The sequence below is a fragment of the Colletotrichum chrysophilum genome (assembly GCF_026319265.1).
Source record: "Colletotrichum chrysophilum strain AFK26 chromosome Unknown scaffold_36, whole genome shotgun sequence".
Taxonomy (NCBI): Eukaryota; Fungi; Ascomycota; class Sordariomycetes; order Glomerellales; family Glomerellaceae; genus Colletotrichum; species Colletotrichum chrysophilum.
In genome coordinates, this window is record NW_026517323.1 from 227435 (window position 1) to 250785 (window position 23351).

General features: G+C 55.3%; 5 protein-coding genes across 5 annotated transcripts; 3 read left to right on the plus strand and 2 right to left on the minus strand.

Moving 5' to 3' along the window:
• Window positions 1–3460: 3460 nt before the first annotated feature.
• ATG13 (autophagy- protein 13) lies at window positions 3461–6376 on the plus strand (the record flags this gene model as incomplete). Its single annotated transcript, XM_053178242.1, has 3 exons — window positions 3461–3691; window positions 3746–3847; window positions 3911–6376. 3 exons carry the CDS (start codon window positions 3461–3463, stop codon window positions 6374–6376), a joined length of 2799 nt encoding a protein of 932 aa, XP_053037833.1.
• A 2139-nt stretch (window positions 6377–8515) lies between these two features.
• On the plus strand, window positions 8516–10907 carry HSE1 (ESCRT-0 subunit protein hse1; the record flags this gene model as incomplete). The annotated part of the gene is made up of 6 exons (XM_053178243.1): window positions 8516–8558; window positions 8619–8779; window positions 8856–9629; window positions 9692–9764; window positions 9816–10040; window positions 10096–10907. 6 exons carry the CDS (start codon window positions 8516–8518, stop codon window positions 10905–10907), a joined length of 2088 nt encoding a protein of 695 aa, XP_053037834.1.
• A 761-nt stretch (window positions 10908–11668) lies between these two features.
• Window positions 11669–15068, minus strand: COL26b_005396 (uncharacterized protein; the record flags this gene model as incomplete). Its single annotated transcript, XM_053178244.1, has 2 exons — window positions 11669–12049; window positions 12120–15068. The coding sequence occupies 2 exons, from the start codon at window positions 15066–15068 to the stop codon at window positions 11669–11671; spliced, it is 3330 nt and encodes a 1109-aa protein (XP_053037835.1).
• Window positions 15069–16064: 996 nt separating this feature from the next.
• Window positions 16065–18087, minus strand: COL26b_005397 (uncharacterized protein; the record flags this gene model as incomplete). The annotated part of the gene is made up of 3 exons (XM_053178245.1): window positions 16065–17766; window positions 17821–17855; window positions 17908–18087. The coding sequence occupies 3 exons, from the start codon at window positions 18085–18087 to the stop codon at window positions 16065–16067; spliced, it is 1917 nt and encodes a 638-aa protein (XP_053037836.1).
• A 905-nt stretch (window positions 18088–18992) lies between these two features.
• On the plus strand, window positions 18993–21239 carry SUP35 (translation termination factor GTPase eRF3; the record flags this gene model as incomplete). The annotated part of the gene is made up of 3 exons (XM_053178246.1): window positions 18993–19299; window positions 19371–21121; window positions 21183–21239. 3 exons carry the CDS (start codon window positions 18993–18995, stop codon window positions 21237–21239), a joined length of 2115 nt encoding a protein of 704 aa, XP_053037837.1.
• Between the last annotated feature and the right edge of the window lie 2112 nt (window positions 21240–23351).

Consider the following 23351-nt stretch of genomic DNA (forward strand, 5'->3'; position numbering starts at 1 on the left):
GGGGGCGGCGGGTGCTGCGTAACCGTCGGTAGGAAATAGCGTATTGTGCACACTACCTTACATACGCGGTACAACACACTAAGGCACCTTGGGTGATTGTAGGCAGTGGGCAGGTAGGTACGGATAAGGCAAATGGCATCGGGACTGGGTCCGATCTGCGGAGGCGAGAAGCGAGGAAAGTCACCTCACCTGCTGCAGCAGGGTCGGGTGCCGCAAGTGGGTTCACGATTGGTTGGTTCGCGTTGTGTTGGCCGTTGGAGCGGAGTGGACGTGGAGTCGGGTGGGCTGGGGGTTGCTCACCTTATCGTTATCGGGGAGGCGGGCGGCTCCATGAGGTGTACGGGGCGGTTTGATAAGGAATGACGGAAGGGAGGGGAAAGAAGGAGGAGGGGCCTGGAGGAGATTGACGTGCTGGTTGGTGCTGTTAGTTCATTGAGGATGACTCGGTCGCTTGGCTGCTTGATTTGGACTGCCGCAGATGGCGCAGGCGCTACATGAAGTAGGTGATGGATGCGAGGAGCCAGCTAATGACGGAGAGAGGTAATAGGTCGCAAGACAGATAGATGGTGCTTCTTTTTGGGGGGGGACCGTACAGTCTGAGGGAGGGAAGCTGAAGGAGACAGAGATAAGGCATGTTGGGGTAATGGAGGCGGGCGTTGCCAGGACGCTTCCACCTCAAAGTGTCAGTGCCAGTGCCAGGTAGAGAGCCGATTTCCGGGATCAACCGAGGGCCGGCGGGCGGTGGTATCGTTTAGGCCATAGATGGCGTCTGAGGCGAGTCGTATCAACAGCCTTCTTGGACCCTGCGTGCTGCCTGACGTTTTTGTGGCTGTTCTTGTTGTTGCTGATGATGGTCAATGGTGGACTGCGGACGACGACGACCTTGCTGGCCGTCATGTCACAGGGGTCGAGGCAAGTCAGCCGCAGAGAACGGGGCTATCAGGGGAAAGTGGAAGAAGCAGGACATCAAGGCATGAGGCAAGGGTGCCGATGTCCTCAAAGATGGGCCGAGATACGTTGGAGTGCGTTGCCGTGGATAACCCTGTCCGGTATCGTCGTGCTGGTTGTCAGCTGGCAGTCGAGGATGCGGTACCCAACTACGGATACCTTGGCTTGCTTGGGGAGGCTCGCCTCAGAGTGCATGCATGAAGTATCACTGCGGGTTCAGTGGTGAGGTAGGTAGTGTAAGGTACTGCGTAGGGAGCAGCGGAGCATTAGGTTGCGTGTTGTGCGCCGTGCCATGCGGCGATGCGGTGCAGCCAACAAGAATACTTGAGAGACTGAGGCGATGAGGTGCGGCTCAGGCCAGGCTCAGGCTCAGGCTCAGGCTCCACGCTGGGGTTGAGAACTTGAGGGCGAGGCCATTGTGAGGTCCGGGGTGGTCCAAGACACACTGTCAGTGTCCCCGGTCTGGTCCAGTGGTCTCCCCCTTGCCTCGGACGCATAGCGGAAGCAATCAGCGGCAAGCCAAGCAAGGTGGATTTGGGGCGGCCGTATCGGGGATCGTGGATGGCATGACAGTGACTGCAGGTGTTGCCGATGGTGAGTCTTGTTGATTAGGCTTGCAGGATGACTCCAAAGGGCACGTCAACCTCGCAGTCTTGGCCCGATGTTGCGAAACTCATACCGGCAGAGAGAGGGGGGAAGATGAGAGATAGTGAGGATAGAAGGACAGAAGGACAGACAGAAAGATAGAGACAGTGCAACCCCTCCCGTCTCCATCGCCGTCCCATCTCATCGCTAGGTATCTAAGGTAGGTAGGTACCTGCCTGCCTCGCCTCTGCCTGCACCGGCACCTGCACGCGCTGGCTGTGGACCGGGACTCATACGGATACCAACACTGGACTGGACCACGACGTGGAGGCTCGTCCCCTTCCCCGTCTCCACACCTGCCTCGGTGCATGGTCCGTGGCCCACGGATGCTTGTTAGAGCACCAGTGCAGCGGCAACAAACCCCCCCCTCCCTCCCCCCCAGTCACAGTCACAGTCGCAGTCCCGGTCCCTAAGGAGGTAGGTAGGTAGGTAGGTAGACACCTTGGAGGGAGAGGCACGCACGCATTCGCTCATCACCACCTCTCTGGTCGTCGCGCCGTGCTGCTGCTGGCTTGCTTGCTCGCCCAGTCTAACTGAACCTTGTCAAGCTCCAAGCCAGGAACCCAGAGACATCCATGTCATCCTCTCCTTCACTTTGGCTCCCCATCTCTTCTTGACCTTCTCACTCCCTTCCCCATCTGCTCTCTCTGCTGTCTGTTCTATCTACCGGCTTCTGCATCATTCAGCCAAAAAAAAAAAAAAAAAACCCTTTGTTTTGCCTGTTCCCCTTCATTCCGTCGCTCTGCATCATCAATTCCGATTCCCGTGCCCTTCTGGTCACGCCTTGTCGTTTTTTGTTCTTTTTGTTGACTTGGTCTCCCAGTTTTGTCCTTGCCCAGTAGTGTAGTACATCGCTACTTCTCGCCCTCTCTTCCTCATCCTCACTCTCAGAGTCTCTCTCTCTGCTCGAGCTAGCATATACCGTCTGATCTTTGCCTGTTTCTTGTTTGCCCGTCCTTTGCATTTCCGGGCTCATTACGAACCTATCTCAAGCACACCGCTCTCACTTGATCTTGAGTACTCGCTTGAAACCCCCCAGCCCCAGCAGGTGACTCGATGACGGAACGGTACCTGTCCACGATCACGAGGCTCATCACTACTCCCAACCATTGAGCGTATGACACCTGCACCGATAGACTCCGTCTCGACAACCACTGCGTCGCCAGCTCTCTGCATATCGACCCTCACTGTTCTTTAACAACCTGCTTGCGAAAGTCACCGTCCATCCCATCTGTGCGACGTTCGCTTTCTTGTTGTTGTTGTTGTTGTCGTTGTTGGAGGACGTGCTTGGGAGGAGGTCCCCGGTTTCTGCAAAGCCGTCGAAGCTTACCTCAGGCAACCGAAAGCCATGGTCGAAGCCACGGCCGCCTAACATAGCTCGTCTCTGTCCATTTCGCCCTGCAGCTCTGCCTGCTACCCCTTGGCCTGCTCGTGCGGCAACCCAACAACAACCCCGGCGTCTAATCCTTCGTCTCGATCTACTTCGAGTCCTCACGTTCACGTTGCCCTGCTCGCCGTTGCCTGCCTCGCCGCGCCGCGCCCGCCCTCTCCAAGGGTTCCGCTGGAGACCTTTCGCCGCATCGCATCCCGCTCCCTCGACTCGCCCCTCTCTCCCTCGCCGACTGCTTCGAAATTGAGGCTTCTCGAGACATCCAACGACGTTAAGCTGTGATGTAGGATGGATGAGCAGGTCCAGTACCGCCTCCACGTCGACACCAAGAATACCCTTCCGCTCCTCGTCTAGAACCACCTCGCGCACCTGTATCGCGCTTCCAGCATTGCGTCGACAACTACCCAGGTGTCTGTCGGCTTCACAGATCATTATCCACCCTTCCTTGCCCTTCGGGGCCGCACAACCCCAAGCAAAATGCATCAACAAGCTCGACCCGCCCCGCGGGTCTCCTCCCCCGCTTCCTCTCCTCAAACGAACCCGTCCCGAACGAACAACCCGAGAGAAGCATCATTAGGTCCTCGCGCAAGAGCATCGTCCGAAACCTCTGGCCGAGAATCTGCCGTTGCCAGCTCCTCGACCGCCGAAACTCCTCCGGGTGCTGGTCCTCCGGCCGACGCCGTCAAGAAATTGGACCAGATCATCCAGGTAGGCAGGGCGCGGGGAGACAGTGGCCTATGCAAGGAAGCTAACTTTGGGTAGAACTTCCACACCAAGGCCGCTTCAGTCGTCCTCCAATCGCGTATAGATCTGAAGCCAGCATACCACACTCGCGGGCCTGGGAGCAAGAAGCTGAACAAATGGGTGAGTCACTGTGGTAATATGTTTGTCATGGGTCAAGACATGCTGATTTCGTGTTTCTCGCAGTTTCAAATTGAGACCGAAGAGTTCGACGACTTCAAAGACGAGCTGCGCATCTGGAGGAGTTGCGGCGGCTTCGAGAATACACCACCGCCTCTGATTATTGAGACATACCTCGACACTTCGCGCCTGACCCCTAGCCAGAGTCTGGTTATTGTCGACGAAAATGGGAAGAGATGGGATGTTATGGAGGCTTTAAATTCGTCCGACTCGAGTGACGACGGTCGTCCCACGCCTGCCAAGAGGAATACAGAAGTCATCTTGGAGAGATGGCGCATCGAGTTGAAAACGATACCCACCAACGATCTTGATGACTTTGGTCCAACGTTACCTACCATTTACAAGAAGAGCATTGTCTTCTTCCGTTCGCTCTACGCTGCGGCAAGAATTCTTCCAGTTTGGAAATTCTCGCAACACTCGCTAGGCAAGGGCGTTCACCCGTCGCTAGAGCCGCGGTGTCGCATTCGAACCGGCGAGCCAGAGAGTGATGGCATCGACCGGCTTCGGCATCCGCTGTATGACGGCCGCCCGGATGTCGTGACCGACTACGTGTTTGGCGACTTGGAAATTCCCGTGGGCCGCTTCTATGCTTCAGTAACGTACAGGAACGAGTGCAACTTCCGGGTGGATGATTCCGAGTCGCTTTTGAGCTCTCGCTTCATGGGTGTGGATGAGAACTTCTTTAAGCCGTCGCTACCTCAAAGGAGAGAAAGCAGAAGAATCGACCCTGAAATTGGGTCCCTTCCATCGCATCGTCGCAGCCGGAACCTGTCAGACATCCACCAGACATATGGCAGTCTTTCAACTTTTCATGGCGATGGTCCTTTGGGCACCAGCCCCATATCAGCCTTGAAAGCCGTGCGAGCTCCTGGGTCCGACACAAGTTCACCGCCAGAATCCACCACTCCAAATATCGAGCCAAATCCACCAAGCTCCTTACCTGTCTCCGGTTTGGCAGCAAGACCATCCATCAAGGGCTTCAGCAGCACTGGCCGCCGACCATCTGTTTCATTTCAGCCTTTCAAAGCAGGTTCCCTCTCCGGGTCGCCTGTGCCCCGTACGTTGGATTCCGAGTCACCAGCATCCCCAGCATCCCGAGCTGCTGCTCTGAACGCGCTCAACCAACCTCGCAACCGCAGATCACTGACAGTAGGTATGCCTGCTTCTCTGCGCGGCGGCCCTCAACCTGGCGATGCCCCGGTTCTGGGCTCTCCTCGACCGTCATCGACGAGTCGTTACAGCAGCAGCTTCACCCATCGCAAGGGGAAGTTATCCTACGGTGGTCCCAGCAGGACAGGCGATGACGAGCAAAGCAGCAGTGGCCGCCAAAGCCTCTCGTCGTCCGTGGCCCAGCCTGGCTCTGGTCTTCTTGCTGAAGCAGGAGCGGGCGGTAGCTCCGGATCACTCCAAACAGACGACGACCAGATCTCTGAATTCTTGAAAGCGTTGGACAGCAAGAAGACGCTGAAAAGTTTCGAGCCCAGCAAGAAGGGCGAATGGGCAACAAACCGGACTGTTGCTCAGCTGTCCAGGTTCCACATGATGAAGGAGTCCAACAACGCGCTCACAGATTCGATGACGTCTTCAATGCAGATGCATCGATCATCAAGCTCTTCTAGCCGGCAATTGTCGAATGTGCCGAGCATGGCCGCGCCGGCGTCAGTTTCAGTATCGTCCTCCCCAGGAAAGCCTCTTTCCCCCCACACGCCGCACACCCCAGCCGTACCTTCCCGTTTGAGTGAAAACTCGATCATCAACTACAACACCAGCCAGCCCCGCAGCGAGCGTGGAAATACTAGTGGCGACACAACGCAGATGCCCAGGGAAGACACCGTCACTCAAGATGGCACCACTGCAATTGACATTCCCATCTCTCCGAGAATCGGCATACACCCGAGACGTTCGAGCTCTGTCGCGCAGCAAAATCGGGCATTAGCAGATGACGACGATGGCGATCTCGCGTTTGCGGCCAACCGCAGCATCAGCTTAGGTGCAGAAGACCGTGAGCCACCGACGCTCAGCATGCTCCTGGGCAGGCAAACAGAGGCGGAATCGTCTTCTCGCCGAGAGGGGGCATCTTTGCAGCCAACCGGCGACATACAGTCTTCAGGCTCGGCGGACATGATCAGACAAGGCTCCTCTGAAGGATCCAAGCCACCAGGTGGCCTGATGGCTCTTGCACCGTCCAGCTCGCCCTTTGGCAGACGCCGGTATGCCGGCATGGGATCAACAGGCGGCCGCGGGCAAACACCTCCTCAGTCATCACGAGGTAGTTTTACGGGATCCAGCGGCCGGTACGGGCGTGGCGAACATGACCTCATGGACGAAGAGCCTCTGCTTTTCGATATGTCGGAAATGGACGCGCAGTCACGTCGAAGTTTGGAGGAAGGCCGGGGTGGAGGCAACGTGGGATCTGGCTCGGGAAGCCGCGGCGATTTTGAACCTCGTGGCATCAGCCGAAGAGGATGGTAGACGGTACCTTTTTGTTGACTTTTTGTTGAGCCAGACAGCTGTATCACTGGCAATCGAGAGTACGGAGACGCAGAGCGCTATGGACACTTAGCAGTTCAGTGCAATCTCCAGAGCCCCCGGTGATGGGTACTGCCAACCGGGACGGCATGACAGCAAGAACAGAAGCTTGCCAGGAATGAATGCGCCATTACACATACATCATGATTGGGCAGTACGGTACTCAGGCGTTTGGTTGGTTGGTTGGTTGATTTGCACGCTGGCCAAGGGTTTAACATGGCAGCAGAGAAGACAGGAGTAAGGGGGGTTAAGGACTACAGATTTGATAGAGAATGTATAAAGACTGAGATGTACACATATGGGGCAGGGTATCCAATATCGCCACTTTGCTCAGCACCAAAGTCGAAAGAAGTAAGCTTGTGTAGTAACTTAGGCATAATGGAACAAGACGACGGGGAATGATGAAGATATCCTTCCAATTGGGTGGTTTGGTTTGAGGAGCACACGCTGATGACAATGCGCTTCGTCAGAGGTTGGCGTAGACACAGGCTAGTCTAGGCAGAGAGGTGTCTTCATCTTGCAGTGCTTATCGTCATTGGCAAACCAGAAACGTCCACCTTTTCCTAGAATTTTGCCAAGCCATTCGTCGTCACTGCATGCGCATACAAGTCCCGCCGAAGGCAAGCATGTCGAAAAGGACCATGCTCCGCGGTGCCCCGTGTCTGTTGGCTACCTTCTCTGCCGCCTTCTCTGTCGTCGTCTCGAATGCTAGAAAACAGGCTGGCTGGCTGACAGGCTAGTAGTTGGAAGGTTCGAGAACTTACTTCGATCGAGGGTAGTTGCGGATTCCGGTAACTAGAAACAATAAAGAAGGGGACGGCGACGGCGAAGGGTATCAGGGTGGAGGTCGCGGATGTGACTTGAAGTCCCCCTCCCCCCCTGTGTGTGTGGCGCACGTACGGCGCAGTATGGTCCACAATATTCAACAAGCTATGGAAGTCGGCAACGGGAGGCAGGGTTCCTTAAGAACCATGAATAAATTCAAACTAGCCAGCAAGCACCGGTTCGAGCAAAAATAAAATGAGGAACATCGTATTGGCACGGCTTTGGTTAAACGACGGTTCTAGCGTTTCTGTTCAAGGGCGTTGCGGACGGGATCTGGATTGACGAATGCACGGAATCTTGTGGAGGCGACGACATGGCACCAGTCCACAGATGTGGCGGTGCGGCGTCGCGGTCGCAGTCGCAGTCGCAGTCCGCGTAATTCGTGGGCGAAACACCACTCAGCCCCTCCCTCCGGGTGCCCAACGCCAGATATTAGTGTGCGGGTTGATGATGACGACGGGCCCAGCGTGAAGGTGAGGTGCCTCAGGTAGTGGGCCTGCGGAGAACCTGTCCGCGTTTGGCTGCGATGCGGTGGAGTACAGGTCACTGTCCTCGCATTTGGCAGCTAAAAGTACCTCCTACAGGCACCTGCCCACTTCATGCTACGTTAAGCCCAGGTAGGCATGGAAGGTTCCTGCTGCCCGCTGTCTGCTGCCTTACCTCATGGACCGTGGCACCTGCTTCAATGTCCATGTCTGTCGTCGGTCCGTCCGCCCCCCTCCCCATACCTTACCTCACCTTACCTACCCGCCTACGAATACCTTGCCTGCTTTAACCTGCGGCTACCTTACCTGAGCGTACACTTGCCTCTTCGCCCTACAACAATACCCAACGGCACCGCAAACGACCTTACGTACCCATTACTGAATACATGCCTTCGCATTCACGGTGACCAATTCTACCTTACCTGTCGCCTTCCTTGCCGCGCCTTGTGGTGTACGGGACGGATATCAACCGACAAACAACCCCAGCGAGGCTGTTCGACCGGCCAGACGTCCGACCAGGCTCCAATACCTTTCAAACCTACCTCACTTGGCTGAACCTCTCTCCCACCCAACATCAACATCACCGACCTAGCCCCTGCCTTTCGCCGTGTGTCACCATTGCTCACTACTACTTCGAGACGCTTCATCGCTGTTGCCTCGTCGCAGACATTCTTGGCACTAAGCATCCAATACCCAACTGCCTGTCACGACACATCTTCCAACTTAATCACCAGTACAGACCACTTGCGGCGGCTCATAGCTTCTGCCCAAAATGTTCCGAGCAGCAGCTGCTGGTCCCTTCGACGAGGGCGTCGGTATGTGGCATCGGTATCGTGATTGCTGCCTCACCTCGCTAACCTGTGTCCTCCGTCTAGCCAAGGCGACCGACGAGAACCTTACCTCGGAAGACTGGGGAGCCATTATCGAGGTTTGCGACCGTGTCGGCAGCGACCAAAATGGCCCCAAGGAGGTTGTACAAGCCATGATCAAGCGTCTGGCCCATCGCAACGCCAACGTCCAGCTGTATACTCTCGAGGTAAGTTTCCCCGCTTCCCATCATCGTCATCCCCAGCCCGTAGAGCCGACCGCTGACCTCATCGCCACTACACCAGCTCGCAAACGCCCTTAGCCAGAACTGTGGCAAGAACATGCACCGAGAGCTCTCCAGCCGAGCATTCACCGATGCCATGCTCAAACTCGCAAACGACCGCAACACCCATAATCAAGTCAAGGCCAAGATTCTTGAGCGCATGAAGGAATGGTCCGACATGTTCAGCAAAGATGCAGACCTTGGCATCATGTACGACGCCTACTTCCGACTGAAGCAGAGCAATCCAACCCTGCAAGCCCCCTCGGCCCCCCAGAAGACAGGCTTGACCGATCTAGATCGCCAGAAGGAGGAGGACGAGCTGCAGATGGCTCTGAAGTTGTCGCTGCAGGATGAGGAGCGCAAGAAGAAGGCTGCCGAGCCCGTTGCTTCTTCTTCATCTGCTGCACCTGGATCTTCCTCCCAGCCTCAGCCTCAGCCTCAAAGTCAACCCACACCTGTGCCCGCGGGCACGACAGCAGCTACCGTATCAAGGGTCCGCGCGCTATACGACTTCGTTCCGTCGGAGCCCGGTGAGTTGGAGTTCAAAAAGGGCGACGTCATCGCGGTGCTAGAGTCCGTCTACAAGGATTGGTGGCGGGGTTCGCTCAAAGGCAAGACGGGTATTTTCCCTCTCAACTACGTTGAGAAGCTCACAGATCCCACCCCCGACGAGTTGGCCCGCGAGGCTCAGATGGAGGCCGAGGTTTTTGCCGAGATCAAGAACGTCGAGAAGCTACTGACGCTGCTGAGCACATCCAACACGGCGCCGCGAGAGGAGGATAACGAGGAAATTTCTGTAAGTTGAAGGCCGGCCTTCAGGCGGGGGGCACATACGGTTGACTGACAGCACCTCCGCAGAAACTCTACCACCAGACCTTGGCTATCCGGCCCAAGCTGATCAAGCTTATTGAGAAGTATTCTCAGAAGAAGGGTGAATGCCCTCCTCCACCCGTCGTACGCACCCAAAGCTGACACTGGACAGATGACTTCACGCAGTTGAACGAGAAGTTCATCAAGGCTCGCCGTGACTACGAGTCCCTGCTGGAATCCTCCATGTCACACCCTCCCCAGCCCAGCTACCATCAATACGCCATGAGACCAGGCCCTGGCGGGTATCCAGGCCCAACCGGGCCAGCGGCAGGGTATCCTGCTCAGGGTCCTCCTCAACAGCAGCAGGAGCAGAGATTCTACACTCCCGCGCCCCAAGGTGAACTACCTTGAATGCCACTTGAAGTGCATCGAGTTTGACTAGTTGTATATAGAGCAACCACAATACCCCCAGTCTACGCCCTCGCCGAATTTTCAGCGTCCGGCACAAGCGACACCCGCTCCTTTCTACGTAGCCGGTGCCGAGGTGCCCTCAGCAGGTGGTCCGCCTCCCGCGCAAAACCATCCGTATCCCCAGCGTGAACACAATCCCCGCCTTCCGTCCACGGGGAAAGCCCCGGCACCAATTAACACATCGCCTCCTCCTACAGCCAACGCTTACACTGCTTACTCGCAGCCTCCTAACCAGCGACCCCAGAGCACATACGGTGCTCAGGAGCTGGCCACCTCTGTTTACGATTCGCCCATCGCGGCCCACAACCCGAGCTCAGCCGCCACGTACACATCCTCGGTCTACTCTCAGGATGATCCGTACAACAGCAACAACACCTCTAGTCCAGCCGTCGGAAACACCACCGTACCCGCGCCGCCGCCGTCTTCCTTCCAACCATCAGCGCCGACTGCGCAACCATCGCAACCGTCTGCGCCATCTGCCCCGCAACAGCCACAGTATCAAAGTTACCAGCCCCCAGGGACTCAGGGCCAGGACAACTACAACAACGCCCCGACTCAAGCCCCTCCTCCGGTGCCGACCGGAGCGGCACCGCCGATTCCGGGCCCTGCTCGATCTGAAGTCCTGACACCGCCACCCCTGCAGCCCGGCGGAGCTGCCTATGACGCCAGACAGAGCTTGCCAAGCCAGGGAGCACAGCCGCAGTACAGAGCATACGTTCCTCCTGGTGCTGCGGCAGATGGTCCGAGTGCTCCTCCTGCCCACGATTACTACCGCCAAAGTGGTGTTTATTAGAGCAGGAACGAGTCGAAACGGAGCCTGCCACTCACTGAGAGATTGAGTTTAGAAGGAAGGACCAAGTTGGTTTAATGACAACATTCATTCTGGTACGCTAGCGAAGTTTTCCACCATCTTCTATGGGAGGTCTTTTGGCAGTGATGTTTTTGAACGCTTTGGCTCAAGGAGCGCGAATGAAAGTGCAAGGGGAGAAACGAATGTATCCCGCTAGGTCCCTAGAGCCTCACTCATACCCACAACTAGCAATTTGTCGACTGGACATCAAGAAAGGCATGACGGGGAAGGGGGCTGATCAGTACGTAATTAGGATCTGTACCATACTTGACATCAAAAATATGTTCCACGTATCTGCGTCGTCACGCTTGGTGCATAGAGTTTGGAAGAGTTTTGGGCAGCTCTCTGGGTTGGAGCCGGCCGGATCTTTTGTCTGGCACAACTTGCCCTGCAATCTGGAGGCCTGGTTTCGATTAAGGTCGTCACTATTGTTCCTTACCTGCGTGCAATGATTCTTGTCTTCGTTTCATAATAAATCATGGGCTAATACGAACACCGTAAATCACCATAGACGCCACGCAGGGCTGCTACTCTGCAGATGCCTCCCTCCCCTTATCGCGGTACGCCTAAATGCTGTGATGGGATGAATCTCAGCGACAAAGCCTCTCCGTCTCTGCACCGTCTATCGTTCCGCCATCGTCACCGAATCCATCATCTAAGCATGAAAAATAGGAGACAAAAGGTACGGCCGAGTCTTGTCTCGCCTACCATCGGCGACCAAACATCTCGTGTTCCGCCTTCTTCGGCGCCTTACGGGCCTTTTGCAGCATTCCGATCTCGGGGGAGCCTTGTCTACTGGTTCGCACCGAGGTGCTGCGCGACTGGTCAACATAGTTGTCGTGGTTTTCGGCACCGGCACCGTGAGAGTCATCGCGGCGGAACAGATCCATGATCTCCTTGAAGCCGAGCTTGAACGCGTCCTTCTTCATGCCTCCCTCGATGGCCGTCTCCGCGAGCAGACGCTTCTTCTCTTGCAGCTGGAGGATACGCTCCTCTACCGTCTTCTCGACGGTGAGCTTGTAGACGACGACGTCGACTGTCTGTGTGAGGCGGTGAACTCGGTCAATGGCCTGCTCCTCAACAAACTGGGGGGAAAGATTACATGTTAGCGACCTAGGCTACAGACGAAGCGTGTCTATTGGTCCAACAACTTACAGGGTTCCAGAAGGGTTCGAGAATGATGACTCGGGTGGCTGCAGTGAGGTTGAGACCCAAGCTGCCACACTTGAGACTGCAAAGCAGGATGCGCGTGTTCTTGTCGTTGCGCAGGCGGTGCAAGCTAGCCTCGCGCTCGTCGTTCTTCATGCTGCCGTCATAGCGCGTGAATTTGAGGCCCTCCTTGCGGAAGAAGGGTTCCACAAGGTCCATCATTGAGGTGAACTGCGAGAATACAATGAATTTGTGCTCGTCGGTCTCCTTGTGCAGTAGCTGCATCATTTGGCGGATCTTGGCGGACGCGAGAATCTGCGATACCTGGCCGTTAGGTTTGTAGCGTGAGTCTCGGTCAGAGTATACTTCCGACTCGTCGACCCCGGTATCTTCTTCCGAGTCAGACTTGGAGTCAGCCTCGGAGGACTGGGATGACCTATACTTCTCATCGAGCTGCGATGCTATCGCTGCTATCGAGGGAAGGCTGTCGTCTGAAACAAGACTATCATCCACGTCCTCGGGCTTGACCCCATCATCCTTGACAACAAAGCTGTCGAGGTTGCTGCCGTCGTCTTCATCTTCAGACCCGTGTCTCGAGTCTTCAGATCCGATCCAGTCTCCGCCACCCTCTGCATTCTCATCTTCTTCACCTCCGGCCTTGCCCATGCGGAGCTGGCCTTGTTGGTCCTCGGGAACGAGCCAGTCACCTTCCGCCTCCTCGTCGTCGCTATCCATGACAACATTGCGTTGCCTAGGCCGCCGAGACTTGGGCTTCTGTGGGCTCTCGTCCTCATCATCGGCAACCAAACTCTGCTCTACAATCTTCTTCACCTTGCCTAGCTTGCCCTTTCTAAACTTGGGCTTCTTTCTTCTTGGCGTCTCATGCTCTTTGAAGTATGCAAGATCATCGTAACATTCTTGACAAGTATCCTGCCCGCTCTTGGCAATATCCTTGGGCAGATCCCGGCCACAAATGCCGCAGGTCTTTGTGACGATGCCCATGCCACCGAACATATCGGCGAGGGCGTCGATGTCTGCCGATACGTTCTTTTGGCCCGCGTCGGTCGAGAGTGCATCCTTGTCCTTGTCAAGCTTTCCTTCGACCAGCTTCGGGTGGTTGCAAGCTTGCCTAAGTCGCAGGAGCAGGACTAAAGCATTAGCATAGTCCACCTTGCCCTTCAACATGCGCTCGATGCTCTCATCAGCTCGAGCCTCCAGTCTGTCGTAGAAGCGGCGTTCCGCGGGGGAAAATGCAGTGGCAACCGTCACAACCTTGCGCTCGGTGACCTTAAAGCCGGTACTAGACTTTTCACCCTCTTTGGTTGGCTTGCCACCAGGATTGAGGGCACCCTCCTCCTTAAGAATTTCCTTCGTGCGACGCTTCATGAAGCACCGAAGCAGGCTGTGGAGACGACGAATAGCGACATGACCCTTGCCATTCTTGAGTGGCTTCTCAATCTGCTCCTTCCACTCTTTGAGGTCATCGTAGGGCTTGATTCTGAGAAATTTGATCAAAGACTGCAACTCTTCAAGGTTGTTCTGCATTGGTGTTCCAGATAAACACCAACGGTATTCCGACCGCAAAGCATAGCAAGCTTTTGTCGACTTTGCGTTGCGGTTCTTGATGGTGTGAGCCTCATCAAGGACCACACGCCACCAGTGAAGACCAAAACATCCTGCCTTGGCACCGTTCTCGTCTTCTGACGAGTGGCCCCATTCGGAGACAAGCACTTGATAGGTAGTTACGACAACGTCGTACAGCGCGAGATCCTTGAAGCGCTTAGTACGCTGGGGCCCGTGGTGAACGCATACCTTTAATCCGTGCGATTTCACCACCTTCTCCTTGATCTCTGATTCCCATTGCCTGATCAGGGCCAGAGGTGCCACGACCAATGTTGTCTTCTCAATGCCATCGAAATGCTTTTTGTAGCCCTTCTCGCCCTTGGAGGGCTTCTGATTGCTCAGAATGAGAGCGATTGTTTGGAGAGTTTTGCCAAGACCCATGTCATCTGCCAGGATACCACCCTTGGGAACCTTGCCTCTCTTGACGGGTCCAAGTTCACGGCCTTTCATCCACTCGACACCCTCGACTTGATGAGGCAGGAGTTTCACCTTGAGACCTTCCATACTGCCATCTTTGCCGTCTTTTTCTGTATCCTGTTTCTCCTGATCCTCCTCCTCGTCATCTTCCATGCCGCCCTCCAGGAGTGCTTTCAAGTCCGCAGAAGCCTTGGCTGGATCGGTGTAGAAATCGGCATCGCCAAAGTTGCCGGTCGGTCGATATGTGGATGGGTTCGCATCGGGTCCGATAGAGCTGTAGAGAGTGAGAGGCGCAGGTTTTTGGTCTTGATACAGTGGTACGGCAGGTACAGACACCTGCTGAGCTCTGTGATGCTCGGGTCGAGACGTTCGCTCGTTGAAGATGCCTGCCGCCTTTTGCTTAAGAGACGACACTATCTTGGTCGGGTGGCCAAACACAGGCCGTGGGGACGAAGAAGGATGGAAGGGGTCGTGCCGCTTGGTGTCTGAAAAGAATGACTCTAGGGCCTCAGAGTGCAGCATTGATTGCTCGTATTGACTAGGTTGGCTTTCCTTGGAGCTTGGTCTCGACGATGAAGGTTGCTTGAAATCGACGCTGGTGATTTCAACGACGTCGGGGCTGTCTGACCGTTGTGGAGGTGGCGTGCGGCGAGCAGACATGTTAGTAGCATTTGGCGGCGGCTTGCCCTTGGGCGTGGTTGACACACGCATAGCGTCGAATCTGGAGGATAGCGAATCGGGATCTAGGGAGGCTGTGCCACGGCTCTGGGGCCTCGCAGAGCTACTCTGGGTGCCATGAGCCTGTTTGCTAGGTGTTGATGTCTTCGACACTTCGCGGCTGCCAGAGGAGTGCGAGTCGTCGTTGGGGTTGATTGGGCGCAAAGGGCCCTTGACGGGATGGCGTTGATTGACCATGATTGTTTTGTATGAACACCGCGACTGGTCCTCGCCTACAGGGATAGATAGCGGCGGCTGCTTGCAAGGTGACTTGGAGATGTTGGCTTGCTCTTCGAGAGTTATGTTGCTTCTTGGGCGAAAACAAAAGTCGGCGCTAGGCTTTCTATTATGTTGGAGGAGGGGTTAGTGACACCGAGCTTCGTTGGGATGTTTCCCAAAAGAAGAACAAAAAACAAACAAAAAAAAAAGAAGCAATTGTGGGCTGAACCTACTTCACAAGAGACTCATAAGCAGCGAATTTGACCTGGAATGCTCAAAGCTTGGTCTCCAAAGTCTGTGGGCTTTTTGGCTATCGCAAGCTCTCTCGTCACGTCCAGAAAAGGTGTGACGTGTATATGGGTGCAGGATTGGGGGGTAATTGTGCGTGGGTATGTACCAGAGTGAATGCACGAAGTACCTACCACCCACCACGTTTACCAATGACATAATATCTCTCCCCAGCAACGGATGGGCAACGGGTCGACGCCACGCCACAGCACAACGGTGTGAACGGAGCTGACTAGGGTCCCTGTGGCGGTGCTAAGCGTGGCTGAATGAGGCAGTGTGCTGAGATATCCATCCTTGTGCCTTCTGCCTCATCTACTGCGGTACCTAGTCTGGGCAGTGGGCATACAAGTATGGATGAGTCCCGCTGAACGTAAAGGCTCACTTTCTTTTTACCACAATCTGTGGACGTCTAAAGAATAGGCGTGGTCCATTTCTCACGATTAGCTTTCCCGTGCTATAGCGGCTACGTTTCATGTGTGCCCGCTATTGTCGTCGTCGCCTCTCATCGCATGTATCCTGATTCCTATCGCTACTATCGTTGTCTTTATTATCGTTATCGACGACGTCGTCGTCTCCTTCGTCATGACTATCGCGCGATATGAATGGGTCGCCAACACTCTTTACTGATCCTTACGATGTAAAGCAGAGGGCCTTGGCCATATACTCATGTCTATTGCGTCAATTCTATCATCTAGATGGGGTATCAGTGTATGGATCAAAACCAACACGCCGCTTCGCTTCCGTTCTAGCCCGCAGCTGTTCCTCTCCTCTTAATCCGGTGGTCGATGTCTCTTCAAGGAAAAATGTCAGGATGTGGTCGTGAATTGTTAGATGTGACGCTTGCTGGAATTCTTGCAAACTTGTAAGCCTGATGAGCATCTCCATCAGGGACAACGATGTGGTCACCGCGCCGAAAGGCGAGCGCTGCACAAAAGAATCCGTATTGTCCATTGTACGACGCGCCAAGTCTTGAGTGTAGGGATGCGGGGGCGTGCGCACGTCTCTAACTGGAGACGACGATTGCATAGACATGTTTTGGATCTGGGCTACGAGCCTCGAGTCTAACGAGGATCTTGCTCTCCGGGAGTTGGCAGCAGGCGGTGTAGCAGCAGACGTTGTCGGCGACACTCCGAGAAACTTTCCTCCCTCTTCCACAAATTCTTCGTCTTCCGTCTCGCTGCTCTCTGCCTCGTCTTCTTCAAAAACCTCCAAGGCAATCCATTCAGGATCCAGATGGCTCGGAAATTGCCTCGTGAGTGGAGTCATTGGCGACTTAGGTAGTTCCTCCAGGGTGTCAAGCGCAGCGCTCTCTTCGCGGAGTTGCCGGTCAATGTCATCCTGTTCGTCTTGGTCACCAAAACTGCTTCCAGTCTCGGACGCCGTCCTAGATGCAGGATCGTCGCTATATGCCATCATCTCTTCCTGGACCTGTGACGGTGGCTTTGCAAGTATGTCCCGTTTCAACAAAAGAACCGGGTTGTTGTCCAGGCCATCGCTACCAATGTTTAGAATCCTGCCCGTGTCGGCATAGAATATTTTTGCAATTTGGTGAATTGGTATGGATTCCCGTATACCTGCGCAGCTGATATCGTCGTAGGCGGCCGCATGGGCATCCAATTCGTCATGGACACGGCCGTCGTCCAGGTCCTCGATAATCTCCAAGTGGTACGCGTACTCATTGTGCTGCCCCATGGGACGAGACGGACCAAAGGGGTGAGATTCACCGAAGGTCTGGCCCCTTGTACGCCCCGCTCGAAAACCTTTGTTGGCATCAAAAATGTGGTCCATTGGTGTCCGGCACAGTCGTACTCTGGCTTTGTGGATGACTTCCTGCCACACTGGTTTCCTGTCGCCCTCTTCGAACCCATATGCCTCCGTCGACACTCCAAGAGGGCTGCGCGGCGGTTTTTGAGGTGTGCTCGGATGGGTTTCCAATTTCTCCAGTCGGTCTTTGGGATGTGGTGCAGCGTGGCCGATGAACAGCATGTAAAGGGACAAAGTGAAAGCCGGACCTATCTGTACCGGCCGGGATGGGTCGGCAGCATATTGAGTGTCTCCAAATGTCAGAAACATGCCGGCTTGCAACAGTCTAGACGGAGATATGCTGGGAGACATTGACGAGTTTAGACTCTCACCCGACGCAGTGATAGCCATGTGCAAGAGCGGTATATCTCTGTCGATACGGGCGAGGAGATCTTTCATGTCGTTGATGATGGCCTTCAGTTCGGCAAGTTGCTGCTCTCCATCGATGCTGCGCCGGACGGCGGCATGAGGCGCTTCTCCTGCTTCAGCAGCCTGCTCTACGCGACGGCCGAGCGCGATGATGTCCTGATGAAGGCCCTTGGCCAGGGGTAAAGCGGACTCCAAGAAGGCATTGCCTCTTCCAGACCTGGAAAGAGCTTAGCGGCTTGTGTCAGCTTGATGTTGCTCGAGGAGTTCTTACTTGAATTCAACAAGATCAATGGCTGGAGAGACGACCTAGAGGCGTGTTAGTCACACCGCTCTGGTGGCCTTCATGGCAAACACCCACCTTAATGTTGCTGTCGAGGGTTTTCTGGAGTTTCTTCAGCTCCGAACGGACAGCTCTGTCATCCACCGTCTTCATCAGGCGTGAACACTGGGAAAAAGCGTAGGTCGAGGTCAGAGCTATACCTGACCGTATGGCCATATTCATGGCCTGGGCTCCCAGTTTTGCGAGTAAGGCGTCCATGGCTGGTGCTGCTGCTGCGACTCAGCAACTGCCATGCTGTTCCAAAAAAACCGGTATGGTGCAACAACAAGTAAGATCCTGGCCCGCAGATTGAAATTGCGGAGCGAAGAATAAGTGTCGGGCGACAAACTCTTGGTCATTGAAGAAAGGCGAGAAATCGAAATCACTTGCACCTGGCCATGACCGGGATGCTGAGGCAGGGCAAGGTACCTCAGCAGGTTGCCATAGGTGAGAGAAAAGCAAGCGCAGGTGCCCGATTAGGGTGGAGGGGTCCAGTGCGCAAGACAGTGTGAGCCCATACCTCTCACGTGCCTCAGCGAGGGGCACTGTGGATGCAGGCGGCACATTTACCCCTCAATGGCTTGGATACAGTGCGACGTCACTCAAGCCGCCCAGGTAGGGAGGTAAGGCAGCACCCCGCCTTGGGGTGGATCGGGTCTCGACTCTGCAAAACTTGACGATTAGGTAGTGTACCAGATTTCCTACAGCCAGCGCAGGAGAAAGGGGAAAAAAAGAAGATTCGTCGTAAAAGAAAGGCTGGACTCCGTTCAGCACTGTTGCCTTGGAATAGCACCTTGGTGTATTGGCCAACCCAAGAGTGAGTCATTCCAGCCCGATTGCCGTCACTGGGTTCTTTCATTTGCCTCCCTCGAGGTGAGGTATCCGGTGTGCTCTGTGTCCTGTGTCCCGGCGTACCCTTTTGCCTGCTGTAAAAAAAATAACCCTCCAGCCCCTCTTTAAATCTTTCTTGGGCGCATCTCGTTAACGTCCCATCCCACTTCCAGTTCTGACCGCACCTCCCCGAATCCGCTCACCACCTCACCTTAACCTCCAACCCCTCTAAACCCCCGACATCGACATTCGCCCGCATCGATACATCGACCGCCCCGCCGCAGATTATCAACATGTCGAACCTCAACTCGTGGGAAGACGATCCGGCTGCCCAGGACGACAACCTGTCGCGCCAGGCTCAGCAGCAGCTTAACCTCAACCAACACAACCCCCAGGCTGGCTCCTTCCGTCCAGGCGCATCCTCCTTCACCCCTGGAGCTCAGTCCTTTCAGCCCGGTCAGCAGTACGGTGGCTACGCCCCTCAATACCAGCAGTATTATGGTCAAGGCTACGGCGCCGGCTACCCTCAATATGGCGGCCAACAGGGATACAACTCACAGTACGGACAGCAAGGCTACAGTGGCTACCAGCAACAATATGGTACGTAAATCATCTCTGTCCGCTTCCAATGCAGACATCTTGGCCATATGACCTATGCTGACAACTCGTAGGCCAAGGTCAAGGATATCCGCAATATGCCCAGCAACAACAACAGCCTCAGGCTCAGGCTCAGCAGCCTGCTCCCACCATCGCCAAGCGCCCGGCTGATGCTCCCGCTGCCGCCGCGCCGGCACCTCAGCCGACAGTGAAGAAGGAAGGCGGTGCCAAGGTCTTGAGCATCGGCGGCGACGCTCCTAAGCCCAAGGCCAAGGTCCTCTCTATCGGCGGTACTGCCGCTCCTGCGAAGGAGGAGAAGAAGGAGGCTCCCAAGGAGGAGGCTAAGAAGGATACCAACCCAGCTGCTGAGGCTGGGGCCAAGGCGACGGCGACAAAGGCTATTGAGAAGACGGGTGCTTCGACCACTAAGTCTGGCAAGACCTCTCCCTCTCCCTCATCTGGCCGTTCCAGCCCGTCCGGTGGTGCCAGCAAGGGTCCTGTTCGCGAGGCCGATGCTGTCCAGAAAGAGCAGACAGCCGACGTTGACGAAGAGACTCTCAAGGAAATCTACGGCAAGGAGCATGTCAACATTATTTTCATCGGTCACGTCGATGCTGGAAAGTCGACCCTTGGTGGTTCAATTCTTTATGCTACAGGCATGGTCGACGAGCGAACGATGGACAAATACAAGCGCGAGGCCAAGGAGCTTGGAAACCCTTCATGGTACCTCTCATGGGTCATGGATCTGACCAAGGAGGAACGATCTAAGGGAAAGACCGTCGAAGTTGGCAGAGGCTTCTTCGAGACGGAGAAGCGCCGCTACAGTATCCTGGACGCACCCGGTCACAAGACCTACGTCCCCAACATGATCGGTGGTGCTTCTCAGGCCGATGTTGGTATCCTCGTTATTTCCGCCCGTAAGGGTGAATACGAGACCGGTTTCGAACGAGGTGGCCAGACCAGAGAGCACGCTATGCTTGCCAAAACCCAGGGTGTTAACAAGCTGATTGTTGCCATTAACAAGATGGACGATCCTACTGTTGAGTGGTCCGAGGAGCGCTACAAGGAGTGCACGACCAAGCTGTCCCAATTCCTTAAGGGCACTGGCTATAACTTGAAGACTGACGTCTACTTCCTGCCTGTGGCTGCCCAGCAATCCATGAACATCAAGGACAGAATTCCTAAGGGTGTCGCTCCTTGGTGGGAAGGACCCTCCTTGCTCGAGTACCTCGACAACATGAAGGCTCTTGAGCGCAAGGTCAATGCACCCTTCATGATGGCCGTTGCCGGAAAGTACCGAGATCTCGGAACCATGATCGAGGGCAAAATCGAGGCCGGTGTTATCAAGAAGGGCATGTCCCTCGTTATGATGCCGAACAAGCAGAGCGTGGACGTTGCCGCCGTATACGGCGAGACCGAAGAAGAAACCCAGGTTGCGCAGTGCGGTGACCAGGTTCGTATTCGCCTCAGGGGCATCGAGGAAGAAGACATTCTCCCCGGATTCGTGCTGTGCTCGCCCAAGCGCTTGGTGCACAACGTTGCCACGTTCGAGGCTCAGATCCGTATCCTCGAGCTCAAGAGCATCTTGACTGCTGGTTTCAACTGCGTACTGCACGTGCACGCTGCCATTGAAGAAGTGACATTCGCGGCGCTGCTTCACAAGCTCCAGAAGGGCACCAACCGAAAGAGCAAGCTGCCGCCGTCTCACGCCAAGAAGGGCGACAGCATCATCGCCCGCATGCAGGTTATCGGTGGTGCTGGATCGGTTTGCATTGAGAAGTTCGAGGACTACCCGCAGATGGGTCGCTTCACCCTGAGAGACCAGGTTCGTATGATTGGTTCACATGGATTATTGAACGTCTGATGGCTGACATGTTGGGAAATAGGGACAAACCATTGCCATTGGCAAGATCACGAAGCTGATTACGGATGAAACGGCTTAAATTCTGAACGAATGAAATGAAACCAAAGGTCGACTTCGGTTGAGAGGAGCTGGCTAAATTGAGTTCCCCTCTTGGAATGGCAGGCTCGCGAAGCAAGCGCAGAAAGAGTACAGAAAAGTTCTGGGCCATGGCCAATGTGCATAGAGATTGACCTGAGATGGCGTACAACGAGGACAGAGCGACGTCATGGAGGGCGGTAATGCCGTGGCGGCAATACGGACGGGCCGCAACGGGAGGGCTCCGCATGATAGAGACGTAGCATTCTGAGAATAGTAAGGGATGGGTAGGGGAGGTAGAACTAAAGAAAAATCAATCTCAAACCCTTCAAAGCAGGCGCATGACGATGGCTTCACGTTTTGACCCTCCAGGCCGAAGCAGGATTTATAAATCACATTTTCCGAGGTGACAACCTTGAACTGTTTGCGTCCCGAGTAATCCCGATGATAGAGGATTTCTGCGGACCCGATGATGAAAGGTCAGGGGACGATAAGGATGCCCCTAGCGATGTCGGAGAACCCGGGTTATTCTCGTGTCGGAGTGGGTTTAGAAACACCCAATGGTAGGGGTGCAATATTCGGGCAGGAATCTATGGAGCCGGGCTACGGCAATCGGCGGCGGGGCAGCGGAGCCGAGGGGTCCCCGGCCTAACGGAGGCGTCCCAGCGTAGGTACTACCTAGTCCAGCCGAGCCCAGCCCAGCCTAGTACGGATACTGAGATACAGTTGCCTGTGTTCTTGCGCCGTTCTCTCGGGAAACATCGATCGTGGGGTTAGGTACTGCGTCTGCCGCATGCACACATCTACACTCAGCCCGTTCGGCCAGAACAGTCCACGGAGAATTGCAATCTCGTTTCTTTTTTCCCCGGGAACGTGCCAGGTCAAGTGATGCACAACCCCTTGATTGAGGGCGGTCTGCGCCTGAGAAGCTGACTCCTATTTCTTGAAATTTCGGCGGTCACGAGGGCTCGTAAAAGCCGGCATGTACGTAATAGCAACATTCGTCATAGCGAAAAAGACCCTAGGTGCAAAGGCAGCGATGGATCAACATTCAGCCAAGTGGCTACGTCTACATAGTAAACCCCCCTGCCCTGTACGTACTGTTACGTTGCTGTGCTCTCACACTTTTCTAATCTTTGGGGGACCCTAACTGATATTCCAGGACATACTACCGTAGAAGTTAGGCGGCGGCGTCAAGGGGGGGGGGGGACAGCAGTGGAAGTTGGTATTGCTTGCCGGAGAATGTCGGAACGAATAGCTGAAGGTAAGCCTCTCTGCATGAAGACGAAGGGTGATTGGTCATGGGGAACGGGGCGCGGGGTAACTTGCACTAGATGCTCGGCTACGTGGAGGGTGCAAGGTGGGATTGCGGCGGGGCCAAGCGGCTCTCGAGCAGCAGCCGAACGTCATCTTTTGCAATGCTTGGGGCTCGTTTTGGGGCTGTTAATGACTGCTGCGGTGCTCGTTTCCGTGATGCTCCGATGGAGAATCAGGAATGCGACAATGAAGCTAGGTACGCCAACTTGGACGAGATAAGGGGGGCGTGCGGTTGGGAAAACGGCCTTGTCAGTCGGATGGGATTTTGCTTCTCGCATTGCATTGCCGCCGCCCGCCGGTGGACACGGCCACGAGTGACAAGTAAAGGTGTTCCTAAGTATTTTCGTAGACGCCGTTTCAGCTTTTCCTCGACACATGCCGCTGAGAAGTGAGAGACGGAGAAATGCAACTACCTACCACGCACGTCGAACCCGAACAGAAGACGTGGGGAAGGGACAGGCGGACGGCAGCCATGTGCCGGTCACAGAGAGCAGACGAGACACGCGCGGAAGGGAGAGGGGCATCGGAAGACTGGAACAAAGGACTCTGAGAAACGGGCACGAGGAGAGGGCTGATGAAGCAGGAGAAAAAATGATGTTTAGACTTTCCCGCGTTAGCGGCCCCGGCTTTGAGATGCGGCAAGATTCGAGAGCAGACGGGCAACCCAGCACAGCAGCAAGCAGGGCCCAGTCGGAGTGGTCAACGCTGGGAATGGCAAGGTAGCATAGTTGTAGGGCGAGCAGGGCCAGATCAGACCAAAGGACCAAAATGGGAACGCCAACGTCGGTGACCCCATGAG